This window comes from Solanum lycopersicum, chromosome 2 (genome assembly GCF_036512215.1).
Source record: "Solanum lycopersicum chromosome 2, SLM_r2.1".
Classification (NCBI taxonomy): domain Eukaryota; kingdom Viridiplantae; phylum Streptophyta; class Magnoliopsida; order Solanales; family Solanaceae; genus Solanum; species Solanum lycopersicum.
In genome coordinates, this window is record NC_090801.1 from 19,868,901 (window position 1) to 19,890,460 (window position 21,560).

Below are 21,560 nucleotides of genomic sequence, written 5' to 3' on the forward strand. Positions count from 1 at the left end.
TAATAAGAAATATTTAGTGGCATGACATTCATTGGTGTGGATTCTCCATTTGAAATCACTTAGATGATCAATATGAGGATATCATTACAACATTGTATCTGAGAGTGAACCTCTTTGGCAATGGCATTGGAATTTATGACTCAGATTCCAGTGGATAAACTATAACTGAAGTAGTAAATTTTTTGTAACATTGATCTAAATGTGCATAAGGTGAATTTGAGGTGTTGTGAGAACCAGATTGTGAGACTTGGAAGATGAATATTTTGAAGTTTGTGATTGATGTTTAATCTATTCATTTGGTACAGGAATGGGGTGATCCACGTCAGGAAGAATTCTATTCCTACATGAAGTCGTATTCCCCTGTTGATAATGTAAGTAATATATCCGCCTCCCATGAAAAAACCACTTAAGATTTGTGTATTGAGCAACAAAATCAGGAAAGTACACTTATGTTAACAGCTCAACATGCCTTTGCCTTTTTTCTTTTGTCCTTTTTCTCTTACAGGTAAAAGCACAGAATTATCCAGACATTCTTGTTACAGCTGGCTTGAATGGTAAGTGAAATTGAAGCTGGTGCAGCAGTTTCTAGTTTTTAAGATATATGATAGGGAAGGGAAAAAGTGTTTCGGGGAGGATGGTAAAGGGCTTTGGTAATTTTCGTTTCCTTAAACTTGCTTTTGAATTCTGGAGGGAGTTGGCTCCATTATCAGTTGTGAAACTAGTAATGTTACATGGAATTGACTGTCTTGGGACTATTAAGGCCCAATTATCTATCAAATATGAGTAGCATAGAATTTAGAGGCTCAACATATCCACACGGAAGGTGTATGTAGTACATTCCAGGTATAAAATTATAGAAGGTTGTGTGAGATGGTTTTGATGTCCTAAGTAGACATCTAAACGCGTCAGTCTGTTCTTCCATGTGTGACACTGGTGATAAAAAGTATTTAAATGCAACGAATACGTGTAAGATGACATGGAGTGAAGTTGTTTAGAGTTTCCTTGTTAGAATCCATGAGGAACTCAACCAAGAATGTAATACACGAAAACAAAGTATCCATATAGGTATATGCCCAACTAATTGGGATCAAGGTTGGTTCGTTTTTGGTACACTTACATAGATTTAATATCGTTAGGAGTCTTTGTTTGGAGACTAGTATGATAGTCCAGGGATAAAAATGAGATATGAAGAATTCCTTGTTCTAAAGAACCATAATTTTTCTTATTGGACAAGTTACCGAGTTTTGAAAAAACTTTCCAAATGGAGCATATTGGATATAGTTAGATCAGAAGAGAGAGCCAATTTTCTTGCAATGATGCACAGCAATAACTTTTTTATGCTTCAGAAATTGATGGCCTTTAAAGCTAGCAGTTTAAATTGTCTGACTTCTGGAGTTAATACTTCAACAAATGATGGCTTTATTAGTTTGACTCCTCATCTGTCTGGTGATGAACTGTGGACACTTCTAACTAAATTAGAAAACCAGAAATTTATTCAGAGATACATCTTGAAATGACTTCTTTTCAGTTTCTTCTCATGTAATGCTACTGTACATTATTATGCTTTGCTAGTACTGTCAATCCACAGGAGAAAAAGATTTAAGAGTTCCTCAGCAAATGTCAACTGCCGGTAAAATCGTATACTTAGAACACTGTCAATATGTCAGGTCATCAAAGCGTTAATTCTGATACTTAGCTAATTTGTATTATTTTATTTTTAAAATCTAGTTGCAAATGATTGCTATTCCTGTAGAGTTTTTAGATTCAGAACATGTAAAAATCAGAACAGGATAAATGCAAAATAAGATATTTGTATCTTATCAAAAGACAGTCATAAGATTCGAGTTCATTTAATTAATATGATCTCATCTTTATGATCCAGCGTAATTTTCTGCAGTCCATAAGTATGTACTTATCTTTTATAGCAACTAAGAATATTTGCTTATAATATGGGCAAAATCAGATAAGACTGATATAATGGTTTATATCTGTCCTAACATAAACTTGGTGAAACAACCATGAAATAAAGGCGTAATCTCCAGTCACTTGTTTAGATATTTCTACTTTTGATTTAATATGAGGTCTTAAATTGTGACAGATCCACGTGTTATGTACTCTGAGCCTGCAAAGTTTGTGGCCAAGTTGAGAGAAATGAAGACGAATGATAATTTACTCTTGTTCAAATGTGAAATGGGTGCAGGACATTTTTCAAAATCTGGAAGGTATGATTTTATAACTAGATTTATGACCGGAATCATTTGGATAAGAAATGACAGGATTTTCCTTCTAGTGGAACTTGCATCTTTTTCATTTTTTTTTGGTAACTGTTAACATTTGTATTTATGTACTTAGGAAGTACTGGAAAAACGATATTTACATTTAAAGGAAGTAAAAATCTTCCCAGGAGCTAACCTAACTCTTGATGGACCCTAAAACATCTAGAATTGACGCAGTCTCATTGGAGTAAATATTTGTACACAAAAAGCAGAACAAAAAATTACATTTTAAGTTTAATCTCCTGCATATTGCTACTCCCATCCTTAAATCATCTGTCATCCTTTCTCTCCTTATAGTCCAGCAGATGCAGGCAAGGATAATACTCCATTTTTCTTTGTTTTCTTGCTCCAAAACCAGCTTCCTCCCAACTGAAAAGAGTCTCATCAATCTTACCAGGTATTATCCAAGATATACCTCTGAGATTGAAGAAAATCTGCCACAGTTGGTCGGTGATTTTGCAGTGTAGGAATAGATGCCTCACTGTCTCTGCATCCTTTCCACATCAAGAACATCTATTGCATAAAGATATTCCCCTCTTTGCGCATTGTCAAGAGTCAAAAAAGCCTCGTTAGCTAAAACCCAAGTGAAACATGCCACTTTGTGAGGCACTTTGGCTTTCTAGATGTGCTTCCAAGGCCATTTAGTATTCTGAGTACCAATATGGTTTGCCAGCTTGTATACCTCCTACACCTTTTGCTGTGCCCATGCCACCATAATTAGTCCTCTCCTCTCCTTCAGTTTTTTGGTTACTTAGTTTAGAGTTCCCGATGCCTATATGATAACAAAACGTCAGAAAACCAGGAGATCACTTCGGGTCTCAAGCAAAAATCTCTTGTTGAGAAAATCTTACCGATCCTATGTGAGCTCTAACCGAATTCTAACATGTTTCTTGGATCTGAAGTATAATTTCTGCTTTCTGGACTAAAGATCATCCACTGCTATTAAAAGCCATTTATTCGCCCATTAAGCATGAAATATAGGTGAGGGTTCCTTGCTTCTCGCTGGTGAAGCGAAGCAACTTCAATCTTCATACAGTAGGACGGAAAGGGTTTTTTTCCCCCTTCATTTGACGTTAAAAGGTTAAAGAAAATAAGAAAGTCAAAATATGGCCTTTTGCTATCTAAGAACTTGGATTCCTCTTTACGTAATGCTTATGGGTTCTATTTATAATTATAATGAAGTCGTGAAATTTTGTGGGTATGCATCCTGTAGATCTTATCAGATTACAATTCAGGCAATAAATTGGTGTTCTTTACATGTTCTTTGCCATCCCTGACCATAATGCAGTGAGCCTACCAAATCCAAAGGTATTCTGTATTATCCACAATTTTCTGTATATACCAACAAAAAAGCTTCACTAGACATCGAGACTTTAGGATAGATGAAGACATTGAGATTCCTTCAAAGCATATCAGGTTTCCTCTCCTTCCATTGACACCAAAAGATGGTTAGAGAAATCATCTATCAAATCTTTCTGGAGTCTTTGGCTTCTCATTTACCCCAATCATATAAATGTTTCCATTATTTTGATTGCTATAACCCATGGCAGACCAAACTGATTCAAAAACATGTTTCAAATGTTATTGCAATTGTGCAATGGAGAAATAAGTGCACATGCCTTCTGTTTCTTCATTTCACATGTAATTCCTGCTGCACAGAACCATCCTCTTCTTCTGATGTTATCTAGTGTGAGACAGACATTTAATGACACTATTCTTGTAAAACATGCCAGTTTTACTGAAAAGATTAGTTTTTCGGGGCCAATTTTCCGTGTATCTGCTGGTAAAATCCTGTAATTTATTGCATTGTTTTACTGATAAGATACCTTTCGCATTACTGCCCCATTTCATTTTGCCTCTCCGTCGCAACTCCATCAGCTGTTGAGCTCCCAATATTGTCAATTCCTTCTGAAAACAATATTCCATGTGCTCCTTCTCCTGCATTCAGCTATTTTTGCTTGAGAGTCTGCTACAAACTGGAAGAAATCTGGATTATCTTCTTTTAGAATGCTATTGCTCAGCCACTTATCATGTCAGAGTCAGATGGGTATCCATCACCAACTTCAAATGCAGTTACTGAATTACTTCACTGTTTGTTGATGTATTTAGTGAGCAGTGCCATGTGGAGTACTTGATATTCTTGGGTGCCAACGGCTTTCTTCCCTATCCTTGGCAATTACAAGTTGTTTCCATTGGGTCCCATTGTCATTGTTGCATCTCCACAACCATTTCATAAGTAGACTTTCGTGTGTGCTGCCAATTTTACTCCTGTTCCTTCATTCTATTTTGGTAGTCTACTTTGTCCCATTTCACCAGACTGAACTTGTATCGACTGTTGTTGCCATCTCGTAAGAACCTCCTCCTGATTTGGTCCAGTTTTGTCAATACTCAATACCTTGCTGAGAATAGGAAATATAACACAAGGCATGTGAGTTTGCTGTCCAATGTGATGTTGATTAGAGTCATTCTTCCGTCCATTGAGATTGCCTTTTCTAGCTTGCAAGTTTTTTATGTTTTTCCATGATATTTGGCTTGGTATCCCCATAGATGACTTGTAACCAGTTGGAATATCGACAAACCCTCTTTTCACATCTTTCCAGCTGCAAATCATGGTGGTTTCCATTCAGATAGAGATTTTGAACATGAAATTTCCAGCATCTACTACAACAGAGGTTATAATATTGTCTAGGTGCCCTTTAACGCGATCCTAGCCACCACAAATGTTTTTTAGACTGGTCTTCTCCTGTCTTTAGACAGCCCTGCATCTCTCCTTGATTCTTTAAAAGTGTTCTGCGACCACAAGTGGAGGGCAAACCCAGTAATCTAAACCCAAAAACTATCTGGTTGAGCTCTTCGGAAATGCACCCTGCTGTAGCTGACACCAGTCAATTTTTAGCTCCATGTTCTTCCATCGTAACTGCCTATTTTGATTCTTAGGGCCTCTTTTCTTAAGGGAAGTTTAAAGAGGAACCTAAATGATTCGTTTCGTACAATAGTAACCCCTCATGAAAATTTTCATTTATTGTGAACCCATCTATGCAAATCTGAACCCATTGGTATTTCTTGATGAAGAGGAACCTAAATCATTCGTTTCGTACATAGTAACCCCTCATGAAAATTTTCATTTATTGTGAACCCATCTACGCAAAATCTGAACCCATTGGTATTTCTTGATGAACACCTTTGGATATTTGGACCAAACAGTTTTGGAAAGACTCCATGCTCTGAAGAAGTAGTTTGTTTTCTACATGAATCTTGTTGACCATGGGAGGTGGTGCTTTTTCTCCTGAGCCTTCTTCTGACCATCTTGGATACAAAGGAAAAGTTGTGCAATCCTCCGTATCTAGTCATACCAATTTTCCTTGGATGAAGCCGACTCATTGATATCCAAAGACTTAGTTCCCCCTATGAAGAATAATTTCCTTGACATTTTGGATGAGTTTCAAGACAATTAAGTTAATGAATGATTGGTAATAAAATGTAATCAAGGATCAAGAAAATAATCTAATTGCCACTTACTGGAAATGATATAGACCACATTTGGACCAGAAATTAATGTGTGCATCAGAATAGCTGGTGGTGAGACTGATATGTCTGAATGGTTGGCCTGAGAGTGAAAAAGTTGGTTTTCCAAGTACTCGCCTGCTGCTGGAAGAACATAGAAGAAATAAGGAAATGAGAAGAGAGGATCTGACACTTTATAGTGTGAGAGAACTATTAGCTTGAATAATAACATAAATGTTTTTTCCTCATTATCTCAGGAAAAGCTTGAAGGTGTTTGTGTCAATTTACTAACAAAAGTGGTGTCTTTTGGCGCAGAAAAAATTGTGATGCATGACTAGTTTGTTCTGTTTTTTTTTTTTTGCACAATAGGGTCGGAAGTTAATAGGTATGGCCTTTACTTTCTACTCATTTTATCATATAGGAAAAACATGCACAGAGATAAATAGAGGGACAGAGTCTTTGATTCAACCAAGCACTACTACCATGATAAGAAATTGGTATCATTAAGTTCTTATCTTGGTATGAATGCTTAGGTTCATACCAATTTCATGATTTACCCAATGTTGAGTCCCCTTCTATATAGTTCACACCACAGATGTTCAGTCCTGAGCATGCACGGGTAGGGGTGTTAGATCTCACTGCGGTTGGAAATTTGAAATTGGGTTTCCTTATTGGTCTTGGACAATCTTCAGTTCCTCACTTTATGAACTACCTTTTGAGAGCTACGCCACAGTTATTTTTTTAATCACACTATCTGTTGAAATAGGAATACGAACAAAAATAATTTATACAATATTACTTAGAATAGGAACAGGGTACAAGAATAATATCTACAATGCTACATAGAATAGGAATTGGAACAAGAATGTATATACAATCCTACTTAGAATAGGAATGAAAATAGGAAAAGTATATAGAATCCTACTTGATAAAGAATTGTTTTTGCAGTAGGACTTTGTTAAATGGTCTGATGGAAAATATAGAATTTAGTAAGTGAACAAAGTCTTAATAAATAGTTTTTTCATGTCGTTCATATTTCCATTTGCTCAAGTTTTCGGTCAAGCTCATTGTGTTTAAGGTACTTACAGAACTACGGGAATTTCCAACTTTTGGATTATATTGTGAGATCCATGGTACAATATAGTTCATGTTCATCAGATGTCTTTCTTCATGTAATCAATTCTACTTTTAAACTAAAAACTGTTGAGTTCCTTTCCCCTGTTGCAATTTTTGACGAAAGAACTTTTTTTGAAAAAACAAAAGAAAAAATTATAGAAAGAAGGAATGAAGAGAAAATTGCATATCTAATCTTCTCATAGTTTTAACCTTCCGTGTCTGATGCAGATTTGAGAAGCTCCAGGAGGATGCCTTCACCTACACTTTCATACTCAAAGCTCTCAACATGCTAGGCTCTGAGCAACAATGATAAAATCATGTTGATATATTCCAATTTTCTCAACAATTCTTAACATGAACTATTGTCTTATTTATGGTTCAAAACCTGATCTTTGTACTCATTTTATTGACTTTGATTGGCTTCTACTATTTTGTTGAACACACGCTTTTATTGATCAGTTTTGGTTCCAAATCTGATGGCTGTCCACATTAGTTTCGTTTCTTCTTTTTCCCTCTAATTTTGTGGAGAAGTAGTTATTATTGCCAATGCCTTGTTTTGTTTGTTGGATGTGATTGATCTCCAGAATGGGTTTAGAAATTAAATGCAATGCATCTAATGTCTGTCATTACTTATGTTCTAAAACCATCAAACAGTCTTTATTCGAAATTGAAAAGCTAGTTTTCCATAATGTAGGTGTTCTTTGTTATGAAAGAAACATGAGAGTATAATAGGATATACATAAATTTGGTGGGAGGGGATTAAACGGTGATATTATGAATTCATTAGTTGAAGTGGATTTATGTATATACATGTGTGATGTCTAACATATCTCATCAATACCCTTCTAAAGAGATGTAACATTTGATGATTTTATACCATATAAAAGGGATGTTCCTCATACTTCTGTAAACACGCAAGAAAGAAATAACAAAGGCATTCTCTTCCATCAATTTTTCTCATTTTATACCCATGTAAAATAAAAAGAAATAAAAATAATGGATGAACGGAAGTCTTGTAGCGTTATTAAATACTTTGGCTAATGTTGTAATTAATGGATGGGTGGGTCTCATACTTTTGCTGGTTGAAATTTTTCCTAGAAAAGGTTGGATGCTTTAAGATTATTTTTGTTCTCTCGATTAATGCCATTCATTATCTTATGTTTTACTTATATCAAAATTTGTTAAATTTTTTTTTTTTTGGGTTAGACAGCTTTCATTCATTTCATACCAAAAAGTTACAAATGCAAGAATCAAATAGATGTTGATCACATATTTCTCAACCATTTTAACCTGCAAGCTGTGAGCTAAGTATTACATATCCTCCACTAGATAAACAAGCTGTTGTACTACACTTATAATGAAAGAAAGAAGTCATTATTACTGCTTAACTTTACAGACTCAAAAGAGAGTTGAAGCTAGAGTATGCGATTATTGCTCAACTTTACAGACTAAGAGAGTTGAAGCTAGAGTATGCGATTCATGGCACTTCAATCAAGTTTTGCAAAGGAAGCTTTCATTTAGCTACTTCTCTACCTTTGATATGAAAGCAAGCTATTTACCGGCATATATTATCATCTTGAAACTTGTCTGATTAGTTGATTTCTTTCCCTCCAAATAACGACCACCAACATGCCAAAACAATATGAAGCTATAGCTGCATAGCCTCGTTGGCTTTTAGCCATAACATTTGCTCATGGTTATTCTGCATTTCAGTTTGTATATTCCTAGCCAAGTAAGAAATCAAACCGACAATCTCCCTATAAATGGACAACCAAAAACTAGTTGTACAAAGTTTCAAGAGGAGCATGGCAGAAAACACACTTCAAAGGGACTTGGACACCAAAATTTTGTAATCTCTTCACTATTGCTAATTTTTTGAAGGTGCTAACTATCAAAAGAATTTGTAGCTAGGATGTTCAGTTGGATGCATGAATAATGTTCTTCCAAGGCATCTTTTGAAAACGTGGTATCAAACAAAGGTAAATTTACATCTTTTGAAACTCTAGCTTTCTTCTTCAACTTCTAGAGAGAGACACATTTGAGAGGATGAGCTTGATCAATATTTGAGAATTTAAGAGAATGAATTGAGTTTGGATTATTTGGGGGGCTTAATATCATTATATAGGGCTTTGGGTAGAATGAAAAATGATATAATATTGAGTTAAAACAGTTAGGAAAGGACCTAACAACCTTTGACTTAAAACAACGGAATTGGGTCACTAGAAGCCAAAAATGGGTCGTCATCAGCACCACGGCCCGTCAAACGGGTCCTAAAGAAATCTTGCCTGGCAGGGCTCTCATATTTTGGGAAAAACTTTTTACTCCGATCTTGGAACTAGCAAAACTTGATGGCGTTGGAAAAAAGACTCAGAGATCTTTAAATTTGATAGCTCATGGGCAACCTAATCAATTTTGCTAAAAGTTATGATTGTTTGAAGTTGATCCTTAACTCTAAGTCTGATAAGAACCCTTCATGAACGACTTCATGGTTTGTGTGTGGCTTCACCGACTGTTGTGACGCTCGTGGACCTTGACCACTGGCTAGGCGAGAATCCTACTGAGGTGACCCCTTCATGACCACTTGTACAATAATCATCCTCCCAGTCCATCGAAAGGCCCATGGGAGGGGAAATCTTTTTGGGAAGGCTCTACCTTCTTGTCACGAGCACCATAATAGATAGTGGTGCCTTCATGGCCCATCTAGGTCTCCGTGGAGTGTCCCATAGTCCAGTTTTGTGCTTATGACTTTCCCACTTTACCCCTTTCAAGCCTTTCTCAAATCCGAAAGTGGTACAAATTTTTACATGGTCTAGTTTTGCAGCGGATAAATTATTCTTGTCTCAGTAGTAGCAAGTAATGTATATGAACTCTTTAATTATCCAAATCCTTCCATTTGAAGCCATAAGGTATTTACAACAATTTGATTGCTCGACACCTAACTTCTTCAAGATATTGTGTGCCCTGTTCTCCTTTACTCTTTTACTCTTTTATATAAAACACCGAGGACATCTACCATTTGCTTTTCCATAGAGAGATTCAACTTTTTCTACTTAGAGGACTGTTAAGTCCTCTAATATTCCAAATTGCAATGATCATGGAGAATGCATACCCTGAGGGTTGACTATTTGAGTGTTAATAGAGTAATTAAGACACTAAACTTGTTAGCTAATGGAACACTTATAATAAGACTCTATAGTTAGTTGTTTTCCTATCTAAGACTGAAGGACCATCTATAGTGGAGCCATTTTCTTGACCTTCAATTACTATTTGTACTTGCGTGTGAGATCGCAAACTAGTATTGGTATACCTTTTTCTTTTCAATCATGTTTAGGGAGGTGGCCTTGCTTTTTTGTCATCCTGTTCTCATCCTTGTTCCTTACTTCCTGATAAGATCCGCCATCCTCTCTAGCCTTACCTTGTTCCAACAATTCTCAGATGTGTGACCAAACTTTATACATGCAACACAATATCTTGGCCTCCACTCATACTTAACATCTTGTTTGAACTCACCATAAAGTTTTTATATATCAATCATGTGTACGAGAGGTTGAGCCACATCCATTTTCACAAGAAATCGAGCCATATGAAATCCTAGTCATAGAAGTTGTACAGACATCTGTGAGAAGAGGTTTCCAATGGCAATAACTACATTACTAAGTGATTCACTTGAATAATTTCCAATAGGAAGACCAAGAAAAGTAGCCCATAGTGGAATTGTAGTGATGCATTACGGGTTGAATTCAAAGTTAAGTTCCTATTATTGAAGCATAAGAGGTTTATTATGAAAGTAGTAAGGTCCAACTTCAGAATAAGCTATAAAGTTGAATCCGAAGACAAAATATCCCTCATCATGTAACAAAATCTAGGGAGAGGTTTGTTACACCTAGCAAATTCCATGACCTAAGCTAGGGCTCTATGTGTAGTTCAGTGACTTAACAAGGGTTATAAATATGCTATAGGTCATAGTTTATGTTAACAAACTTGGTTTGGGAAGATAGGTTGATAAGCAATTAAAAACAACCATGATGTTCGGTGAACTAGTAACCTAAACTAGTGTGGTGCTAGTGGTGGTAGGATGGTTCAAAAGTGGTGTCTAAGGTTTTGACCATGAAAATATGATGGAAATGTAAATAAGTGTCTAAGTAGGGGCTAAGGGATCAAGTCCAAGGGAGGAGTGCCAACCTTAAGGGTCAAGTCAAAGCTAAAGGCCAAGGCTGCCCCAAAAGGGAGGCTACCGCCTCAACCTTCACGAGCGTGACCACAGGAAAGTGGAGGGATCGTGAAGTTTCCTTGTCCATGAGAAAAGGGTGGAAACTTGAACTAGATACTGTACAAGGCACCATGAGCCACTTCACGACTCGTGGTGCACTTGACGACCCACCTAGCTTGGTTGTGAGCTTCACTTAGATGTTTGGAGGAGGGACAAGTTGGGGAAGCTATTGTCTAAGTAACCACAATCCACTTCACGACTCATGGAGTACTTGATGAAAGGGAAGGTTTGTTGTGGTCTTGCCTTAGGCACTAGGGAAAATGGAGAGGCTTGGAGGGGCTGCTACCCAAGGCACCACGAGCCACTTGACTGGCCGTGGTGCATGTTCACGGACAAGGGGAGGCACGTTTAGTGAGGCTACTGCATCTGTATTCATGATTACCACCATGATCCATTGATCTCTTCACGGCTCTTGAAGTGGGGCGTTAAGGCTGGAAGGGATTCCAATGTGAAGGTCACGTTGGACTTTTATTTTAGAAGTACAACTTAGTGAGGGGTATTTTGGGTATTTTGTGGGTTGACTATATATTGAATTTAGGTCCTTTATCGCTCGATTCCCACATCAAAACCTAAGTACAAATTGAAACCTAATTTCTCCCACTTCTCTCTACATTTTCTCTCTACCCCAACCTCCATTGAAGAAACATTGAAGTTTCAAGATGAAGACCACATCTCCAAGTTTCCCACTCTATTTTGTGGACAAAGTCTTCCTAAAGGTATGAATTCTTTTATTCTTGGGATTCTTTCCCCACAAGTTCCATTCAAAGAAAATTTCAAAATCACCCAAATTCAAGGGTTTTCTCTAAAAATGGGTTTTCTTCTAAAACTGAAATTGTGGCTCAATTATGATGAGTTATGATTACTTAGGATTGTTTGAGTATATAATAGATGTTAATTGTTGTGTCTTCACTTGAATTTCTCTTTGATATTCCATAAATCTTGGATCTTGCTTATGAATTGGTTGGAGGTGATGAATGTATCCATTGTTAGACTTGTGTTGATTATGTTATTACATTCATGGCCTGCCTATTGTCATGTATTGATGAGTTTTGATCTATTTATTGAATAATCCATGGATGTATATATTCCCCTTACCATAACATTTGGATGTAAACTGATGACTAGAGGTAATGAAATTAGGGGTGTTCTTGTTTTATTGGTTGTTGTATGATGAGGATAATGGGTTGAGGGGTATGTATATCATTAATTTGGAATCGAATCTTGAATGGATTTCATGGAGGCCATTGGTAAGACCTTCAAGGTCGTGACCTAGTTATTGCTATTATGTTCTTGTTGGTTCATCTTTGGTAATGTTGGTTAATTGAAATATGAATGATGAAGTTATGAAGGTATGATCATGCTATGAATGTGATGAATTGTGAGATGATGATAGGTGTGTGACTATGTGGATATTGAAGGTAATTCTCATGTACATCTTTTGACTATGTTATGAAATAATGATCTCAGATGATGTTGGTTTTGATGAAAGGACATTCTCATCATATAACCTATGAGCTATGAACATGTTATATAAGGGGCTAACCCCCTAGGGCCTATCTTATGAACTAATGTTTAATAAAGACTTAAAGGTTCTTTAAAAAGGGAATCTAGCTTAACACCGAGTGAACTTGACAATGAGAGGTGTTCTTTCACAAAGGATGGGAGATTCACACTATGTTCTCTCATGAGGTGGAAACTACAATGCTGATTTGAATAAAGAGGGTTTCTAGTAACAATCTCCTAGTTCCTTAACTATGTCCACCCATAGGAAACCTAGCTAGTGGATCCACCTAGATGCTATTGTGATGTATATGTCCTAACCTAGCAAGTAGGATTCCCACCTTACGGTGTGAGGAGATAACACCGGATTGCATACTTAGCTCACATGCTCTATTGTCAATTATGATAAAGTTTCCCGAAAGTAAAAAGAATTAATGAAATTAAAAAGATGCGTTGTAACTTTGATGACTTGAGAAGTACACTAGTGTAGGTAAGGGATTGGGACTTTACGTATACATTGCACACGTGGACCTTGAGGGAATAATTCCTAGGGTGGTTTCTTTATATACATATGTTATGAAATGAAATGCATAATGATGGTTTCTATAATGTTTGTCTAATATGAAGTTGGTTTAACTTGATATACATGTTGTTGGTCTAGAATGCCATGTATGAGGTTGAATACACGTTTTATGATGTTATATGATGTAAATACAATGCTTATGGTCTTTTTGATAGTTTACTTAGTTTAAGTGGGTTATGGGGCTTCACATAGACATCACACGAGTTGACTTGAATTGAGATTGTGGGTAAGGTCTTGTAATGTATTGATGAAATGTTGTTTATAGTTTTATTATGATGTTTCTATTGAACATGAATATGACTATGTCTTATTGTTGTTTTTGTATGGACTTCTATATGTTCTTGGAATGTGCATAAAAGGCTTTCAAAAAGAACTTGACATGTCTGTACTAAAATGTCCCTTTGTGCATGCTTTCAAATGGTATACTTCCATATATCCATACTTATTACATTTGGCTTGTACTAACCCATATCTCTTCCATTTCTACAATAATGTAGGTTTGGGCCATTGAAGAGTTTCAAGGCCAAATTTCAAGAAGCTTGGATAGATTTCTGAGTTGGTGAATCCTTAAGTCCGAGGATAAAGACTATTACTCTAGTACATGTATTTGATTAGCATAAAGACTTCTATTTTCTATCTTTTAAAGACTATATTGTATTCTCTTAGGAGACATTTTGCAATGTTGTAAGGTCTATGTCCCAAATCTTGCATTCTTATAATTAGATGGTTTCTGTGAGATGATTGTAGACTATTCTCGATATATGAGAAGTCTAAGAGAACTTCAAATGCAAAGTTTTAATTTTTCTGTGTTTTTCTTTACCTAGGAAAAGCAATGATGTATGTTAAGGGATTGTCTAATGCCTCTTCGAGGACGAAGGCATTGTTTACGTCTAGGGGGATCTTCCCGATCGTGACAAGGTTATTGTTTTCCAGACGCTTTGAACAAAATTCTCCATAGATTTACAAAATGGGGTATCACCAATTACAAATCCAACAAGTGAAATTTTTCAATAGTCCTCCCACTCCATTAAATCGTCTCTAGCAATTTCCACACATTTATTACCTTCTTTGATGTTGGGAAGAATATAAGCAAGTGATTTACCCTTTTGACCAATTCAATTGTCCTGAAGGTTCTAAGGCTCCACGGCGTAAAGCTTCAAGTATCCTATTTTTATGTTATTTCATATGAAAGTGTACACTCTTGAATATATCAATATATATACATCTCTCTCTCTCTCTCTCTCTCTCTCTATATATATATATATATATATATATATATATATATATATATAATCCATTAAGTTGTCTGCTTGGTTCCTTCTTCAACCTTCCATCCTTTATTTGTTTTAGCTCCAAATTTCTTCATTTTCACAAATTTAATCCTACATATAAGATATACTATTTATTGGTAGGTTTAGACAAACCTTTTCATGATCATTATGTGAATATTAGAATCAATAACATCAACATGCAATAATTTGGGGTATCGATGTTCTCTTGATAATATTGTAAAAGAGAAGAAAAGTTTTTGTGGTAAAGCAAAAATTACAGATTAAGATGAAATCGATCATAGTAAAGATATTTTCTTATATATTTATACCATATGTGGTTGAAGTATCCTTTTCTTGTTCAAGTTAGGTGGAATGACCTGAGAGATCCTTTACTTCATATTTAAGTTAGACCCTCTTACAATTGATAACTTAGTATATTTTACTAACTTATCATATTCTAAGCTTATGCTTGTGGCTTGTGCAAGTGAGAATTGGTACGTTTTCTTTATGTTTGTAAGAAAATGAAGTGAAGAGTTAATATAGAAGATGCTTGAAGAAACCAAGTGATATTGGGGCAAAAAAAAGAGAATAAAAACTAATCATTTCGACTAAAAAGAGTTTATGCATGGAAATCGCTTGGTAAACACATTACAATTACGGTCACTTAAAAAATCAAGCCCCACGATCGCAATCATGATCCACATAATCATGACCCAATGCAATTGCATTGTAAAATGTTGTGAAAATGAAGAATAAAAAATTCGATGTGTTGGAAAGAAATTAAAATTCACTATTTTGATCCCAAAATCTCATTTTCAACCAAGCACAACCATTGTGAAGATTATTTATTTCATCCTAAGTCTTAGAGTTCTTAGATTGGGGATTTAAGCTTGGATACAAATCTTCTTCACAATTCACAGATTGAAAACTGAATACTCCATTGCAATAAATTTCACTCTTTCTTCATTTCCTTATTTTGTATTTGCTTGAATTGAAGGTGTAATTTATCATACTCTTTCTTCATTTCCTTATTTTGTATTTGCTTGCTTGAGCCCATACAGAGACTTCTGGAGTTTGCAAACATGTTGAGGGAAGCGGGGATCAACATAGCCCGGTGGTTGCGTCATGTAGATAGTTTCATCAAGCATGCCATGAAGAAAAGCATTGGAAACATTCAACTGATTGATGAGCCAATTGTTGCGCACGGGGAGTGACAGTACCAGGCGAATGGTTTCCTGCCGAATAACAGGACTGAATGTCTCGGAGTAATCAAGCCCATACTCCTGATTGTAGCCTTTAGCAACCAAACGAGCCTTGTACCTGGAAATACTGCCATCGGCATTGTGTTTAATTTTGTACACCCATTTACAGCCCACTGGGTGCCGCCCATGGGGCTTAGGTACAAGAACCCGAGTTTTCTGATCAGTCAAAGCCTTAAACTCGTCATCCATAGCATGACACCGATAAGCATTTTTTGAGGCAGCAGAGTAGGTTGTTGGTTCACTATCGGGAAGGGGTGTATTTGGTAGTATGGTAGCCTGAAAGGTTTTGGGTTTAAAGATACCGGATTTGCCACGGGTTAACATGGGATGAGTATTGGGGGGTGGCACGGGCGGTGGTGATTCGGGGGTGGCCGGGAAAGACCCAAAACGGATCGGGCTGGAGATGTTGTGGGTATGGGGTGGTTCGGGTTGGTTGTGAGTGTGGGTGGTTGTTGCGGGTGTATTGTGGGTGACGGTCGAAGGGGTGATGAGGGGTGGTTGGGTAGTGGGTGGAGGTGTGGGGGAAGGTGGTGAGGGACCCTGTGAGTATGTTGGAAAAAGGGGAAGGACGCCAATGAATGATGTATTTGTGGAAGAGGAAATAGACTCGTAGGGAAACTCATTTTCGACTAATTTGACATGACGAGATATGTAGAATTTATGAGTTTGTGGGTCAAGACAGCGATAACTCTTGGAGGTAGGATGATAGCCCAAAAGAATACAAGGACGGGATCGGGGTTGTAATTTGTGAGTAATATGAGGGCGTAGCCAAGGGTAGGCAAGACACCCAAAGACGCGGAGGTTGGAATAATTGGGAAGTTCTTGGTAAAGGAGTTGATAGGGTGATTTGTTGGAGAGGGTATGACTGGGCATTCTGTTAATGAGGTAGTTTGCGGTGGCTAGAGCTTCTACCCAAAAGGAGACAGGGAGATGAGATTGATGTAGAAGAGTAACCACCGTTTCAATGAGATGGCGATGCTTACGTTCAGCCACCCCATTCTGTTCGGGAGTGTATGGACAGGAGGTTTGATGTATAATTCCCAGGGATTGAAGAAACTGGCCAAAGATGTTATTTACATATTCCTTTCCATTGTCACTTCGAAAAAGTTTAACATGAGAATTGAATTGTGTTTTGACCATTTTTTCAAAAGTGACAAAGGTGGTGTATGCCTGTGATTTGTGTTTTTGTGGGTACAACCAAGTGTATTTTGTAAAATCATCCACAAAACAAATATAATAGCGAAAATCAGCAAATGAAGGAACATCAGTAGGACCCTATAGGTCAGAATGAATAAGTTGAAAAGGTGCAGTTGTACGCTTCTCAGATAAAGTAAAAGGTAATTTATGAGATTTAGCAATTGAACAGGAGTCACAATTGTTTACATGAATGGAAGAAAAACCTAATTGAGACATTAAAGAATTTATTATTTGAGTAGACGGGTGACCCAGACGACTGCGCCACAACAGACTGTGGCCATCAGCCGAAAGAGCCACCGGAGCCACAGGAACGCTTTCTGAAACTGGGTGGGCAGACGAACTTGTGCCAGGAAGAACGTACAGACCATGCTCATAGGGACCCTGAAAAATCACCTTCTTTGTAGTATTTTCTAGGATCTTAAAATCATTAGAGGTGAACAAGAGTGAGCAATTATTGTCTTTTGTGAATTGGTGAACTGAAAGGAGATTGGTTTTAATAGAAGGGACGTGGGTAAGGTTACCTAGGTGAAAGATAGCGGTGGGGGTTTTAATGGTACCCGGGCCAGTGTGAGAAATATTAAGGGACTCACCGTTGCCAACAGTAATACCATTGGAGCCATGATATGGATTTGGAGCGTTAAGCTTGGATAGATCAGAAGTAACGTGCATGTTGGCCCCAGTATCCAACAACCATTCAGAGGAAAGGCCGGCTTGAGATGCATAATTGGCACGGTTATCACTATTTCGGCTCTCCTCATACCGAAACCAGCAACGAACAGCGGTGTGTCCTGTTTTCTGACAGATTTGACAAGTTGGACGATCCCGCTCGTAAGTGCCCTGCCCGCCGCTAGAAGATGACTGGCCGCCGCTGCCAAAGGAGTGCAGGCTGTTGTTGATGCCGTGCTGCTGACCATCGTACGGCGGACGACTGCCCTGCCGACCGCCGCGCCTGCGGCCTCCGCTGTTTCTGCTGTAGCCGCCGCGGCTCCCCTGCCGGCCGCCACCACGCCCCCCGCGATAGTTCTGGCTTGCGGTGAGGGTGGTGGCCGGCTCCATAACAGCGGCTTCTTGGAGAAGAAGTTTGCTCTCCAGATCCACGTTGATTTCTTCATTTTTTATCCACGAGAAGAGAGTAGCCAGGTTAACGAACGTTGTACTGATGCGAACCGCCTGTTTAATGGAGGAGTAAGCTGATGGGAGTCCCCGAACGACGCACATGACGAGATCTTTTTCGGGAATGATTTCGTTCACGGTGTCGAGGGCTGTGATGATGGTGGAGACCTTGTCTAAATACTCCGCCATAGTTTTCGTGCCTTTGGTAATTGTGTGGAGATGATCACGCAATTGAAAAATATGAGAGTGGGAAATTGATGCATAGCGTGTTGCGAGGGCCGTCCATAGGGCTGAAGCAGTTGTGTAGGATCAGACGTGTTTCTGAACCGTGGGAGAGATGACCGCAATAAAAAATGATCGGATTTGGCCATCCACGGCTTTCCAGGCGGCATGGGCCGGATTAGTTTTTTCTGATTTGTCCGTGGCGGTGATGACTGCCGACGGCGGTTCTGTGCTTCCATCGACGTATTTGAGAAGGTAATTGGCCTCAAGGGCCGTATAAACGGTGATTTTCCATGTAGGGTAATTTATGTTTGATAATTTTTCGGGAATCAGGGCATGAAGATGCCTGAGAAGGAGTTTAACGCCAGAAGGAAGTGAATCGAGAGGATCCACCTCGGTTGTCATGGCTGCCGCCGCCAAAGAGAAAAGAGGGAACGATCGGTGCCCTAAAGAGAAAAAAAAACCTAGAGAAAAGAATATCTAGGTTTTCTTGCTTTTGATACCATGAAGGAATATTAATTGTATTGAAATGTTAAGAGAATACATGAGAGATATATATAGGAGATATAGGAAGGAGTACTAATCCTAATAGGACTAGGATTAAGGAGTACTAATCCTTATAGGACTAGGATTAGTACACAGTAAATAATAATATTATTTTATACTATTTATTTAATACTATCTGTTATTAATTAACATCTTTAGCTTTCATAATTGATCAAATGTTTCTCATTTATGTGATGAATATTTTATTATATAATCAATTCATGCATTACATTATTTCTTAATAGGTCTGATCACTTGATTTAACGCTTTAAGGACACCTCATCCAATTCTAGGTGTTTAACGATAATAAAACACCTAACTAAATAAGTTGGGGGTAAAATCTCACAAGGAGCGGTACATGTTTCAATTTCAATTAAGAAGTATGAATGTAGTTTAATCACCCATAGGAATAAAAATTATCGATTAATGACATTATCAAGTAAAAAGGGTGACACGAATGTTAAATGGGTGGTTTTTGTTTTGATTATTAACTAAAAAAAATCACAAACACTGGGAGTTATAAATAATGGGATGGATTCTTGAGATGTGATTGATTAAAGGCAAATATATACATATGAGCTATTGCAATTATTAGTAAATAGCTAGATATTAGTGAGTAAGATAGACTATAAGGGGGTAATTTTCTCTCGAACAATTATCCCGAATCAGGTGATTTCTTTTGAACATCAACAATCATGCAAATTAAAAGCAATCCACACCTTAATCCTATAACACTCTCGAGCTAAATGTGTGGGACTGGGTTTAGGATTTACTCTCTCTCGCTAAACCTAGATCAACTTAATACCCACAAACCATATATCAAAAACCTCAGTTCTAAAAACTCTCTCTCACAAGCCATGAACACAAACACATAACTGCATTTACAACTATAATTATTAAATTAAACCATAATTAATGATTGAGATCACTTTTAAATAACATTTTAACTATTAGTTGGCAGTACCCATAAAGTAAATCAACTCATAATCATATAATAGCACCCCAAGAAATGGGGTTTTAGCTAAACATTATAAAAAGGTAAAAAACAGTTACCAAATTGATTACTCATCAACTAGGTAAGAGAGATTTTGTCTTTACAGTGCTCCAATTTCTCAAAAGTGAATTTCTTCAATCCTCCAAAGCTAAGGAAAAACTCTAGAAAAATCGTCTCCAGGTGTTTCAAGGTTGATTGATACTAAAAGGATTGTTCAAAAGATACTAAACTTAATGTTCAAAAACGTATTTATAGTCGCCAAAAATGTGCTACGAATAGGAGTCGGTGAAGTGAGTCAGGCTCGCTAATCCACTCGGCGAGCCACCCTTCGATCTCATCAATTGCCTTTTCTCCTTGCGAAACTACTCGACGATGAGCAGACTACTCCTTTTTGTCGCCGATTTGGTTTCTTCCCTCAGGCTGGAACAATAGAATTTTAGGTGGTAGAACTGGCTCTTGGGAAATTTGCCAAATGATCTAAGCAATCACCAAACCTGCCTTTCTTCAATTCTTCATTTTGTTTTGTTCTTTTTTGCATGTTAGTTTCCTTGCTTTATTCATCAATCCATGTACGTGAAAATCAAGGATCTTTCATCAATTTATGGCACAAATTAAGCATTTGAGGTCACTAAATTTATATAACCAATGCCCTAAATGAGTCCAAATCTCAAAATCATCAACACCCTCAACATAAAAATTATTTTGTCCTCAAGTAAAATTCTAGTTCAGCAGCTCAAAAAGAATATCCAAAACAATGCTACAAAAGACTCAATATGAATGTCCACAACAAGACTCAATTACTCATACAATGATTAATTTTGTACTCAGCGATTCAAGTTATGACTTCACCATTACCAAATATGGTCAAGTTTACAATAATTGCTTCAAATGCAAGTTCAAGCTCAATAAAGCTACTCAAATACACTCACAACAAAGTTGATTCCATACTCACACACACTTTCTCAACAATTTATAGTTTTGGAATCACATATAACTCTCACACTCACAAAGATGAACACATGCATGACTTCACCTATAGGTTTGCCCTTATTTTACAACCTACATTAGTTTCAGCTTACTCAAGATCAAAAAGGTCCTTTCAAGGCTTGTAACGACACTGAGTGTAAAGCTGTGATCATTTAGGTTCAATGGATGCAACCCTCATAAAATGTGGTCTAAGCATCAATTTTATTCATTTTATTCAACATTTTAACCATGCTCAAAGTTCACCATTATTCAATTTCCAATAGACTACCGAACACCCCATTTCTTTTGCTACTTTCACAACTTTATTTCACAATTTTTCCCTTTTTCTTTTGCTTTCTTCTCCTTTTTTCGAATGGATGGGTTCCATCTTTTTAAAAAAACAATGGCTAAAAGGAGCATTTTAGGGCTTCTTGATTTACCTTCGCTTTTCACCTTAATCCCAACTTAGGCTTTCTTCCTAGGTTGGCTATTCAAAGAAACCACACTTCATGAGATTTATTAGTGAATGGATAAAGAGGGATCACAATTGTTCAAATTTCTTCTAAGAAAAGGATAAAACTCAAAGGGGTTAGAGCAAGGTTCACACACCTCACAAGTTTGGCCACAAAAATAGGTTTATTTTCAATTTGTTTCACTCATCAAAATCGTTGCCTAAGATCATTTTATGAGATTGCATCACTTAGTTGACCGAACCAACGGGACCAATTCTAGGTGTTACC

General features: G+C 37.2%; 1 protein-coding gene and 1 long non-coding RNA gene across 2 annotated transcripts in view; one reads left to right on the plus strand and one right to left on the minus strand.

The window, feature by feature from the left end:
- LOC101243654 (uncharacterized) overlaps window positions 1-7,368 on the plus strand; it is a 40,729-nt gene extending 33,361 nt beyond the window's left edge. The window contains exons 8-11 of the mRNA XM_004231675.5: window positions 306-371; window positions 506-554; window positions 2,099-2,222; window positions 7,125-7,368. Of these exons, the coding sequence (XP_004231723.2) occupies window positions 306-371; window positions 506-554; window positions 2,099-2,222; window positions 7,125-7,206 (321 nt within the window). The 3' untranslated portion in view covers window positions 7,207-7,368. The remainder of the gene's footprint in view (window positions 1-305; window positions 372-505; window positions 555-2,098; window positions 2,223-7,124) is intronic.
- LOC138341659 (uncharacterized) lies at window positions 2,304-7,126 on the minus strand. The gene is made up of 2 exons (XR_011214429.1): window positions 3,128-7,126; window positions 2,304-3,048 (listed from the first exon to the last, which is right to left on the minus strand). It is a non-coding gene; the product is annotated as an uncharacterized lncRNA (long non-coding RNA).
- Window positions 7,369-21,560: the final 14,192 nt, after the last annotated feature.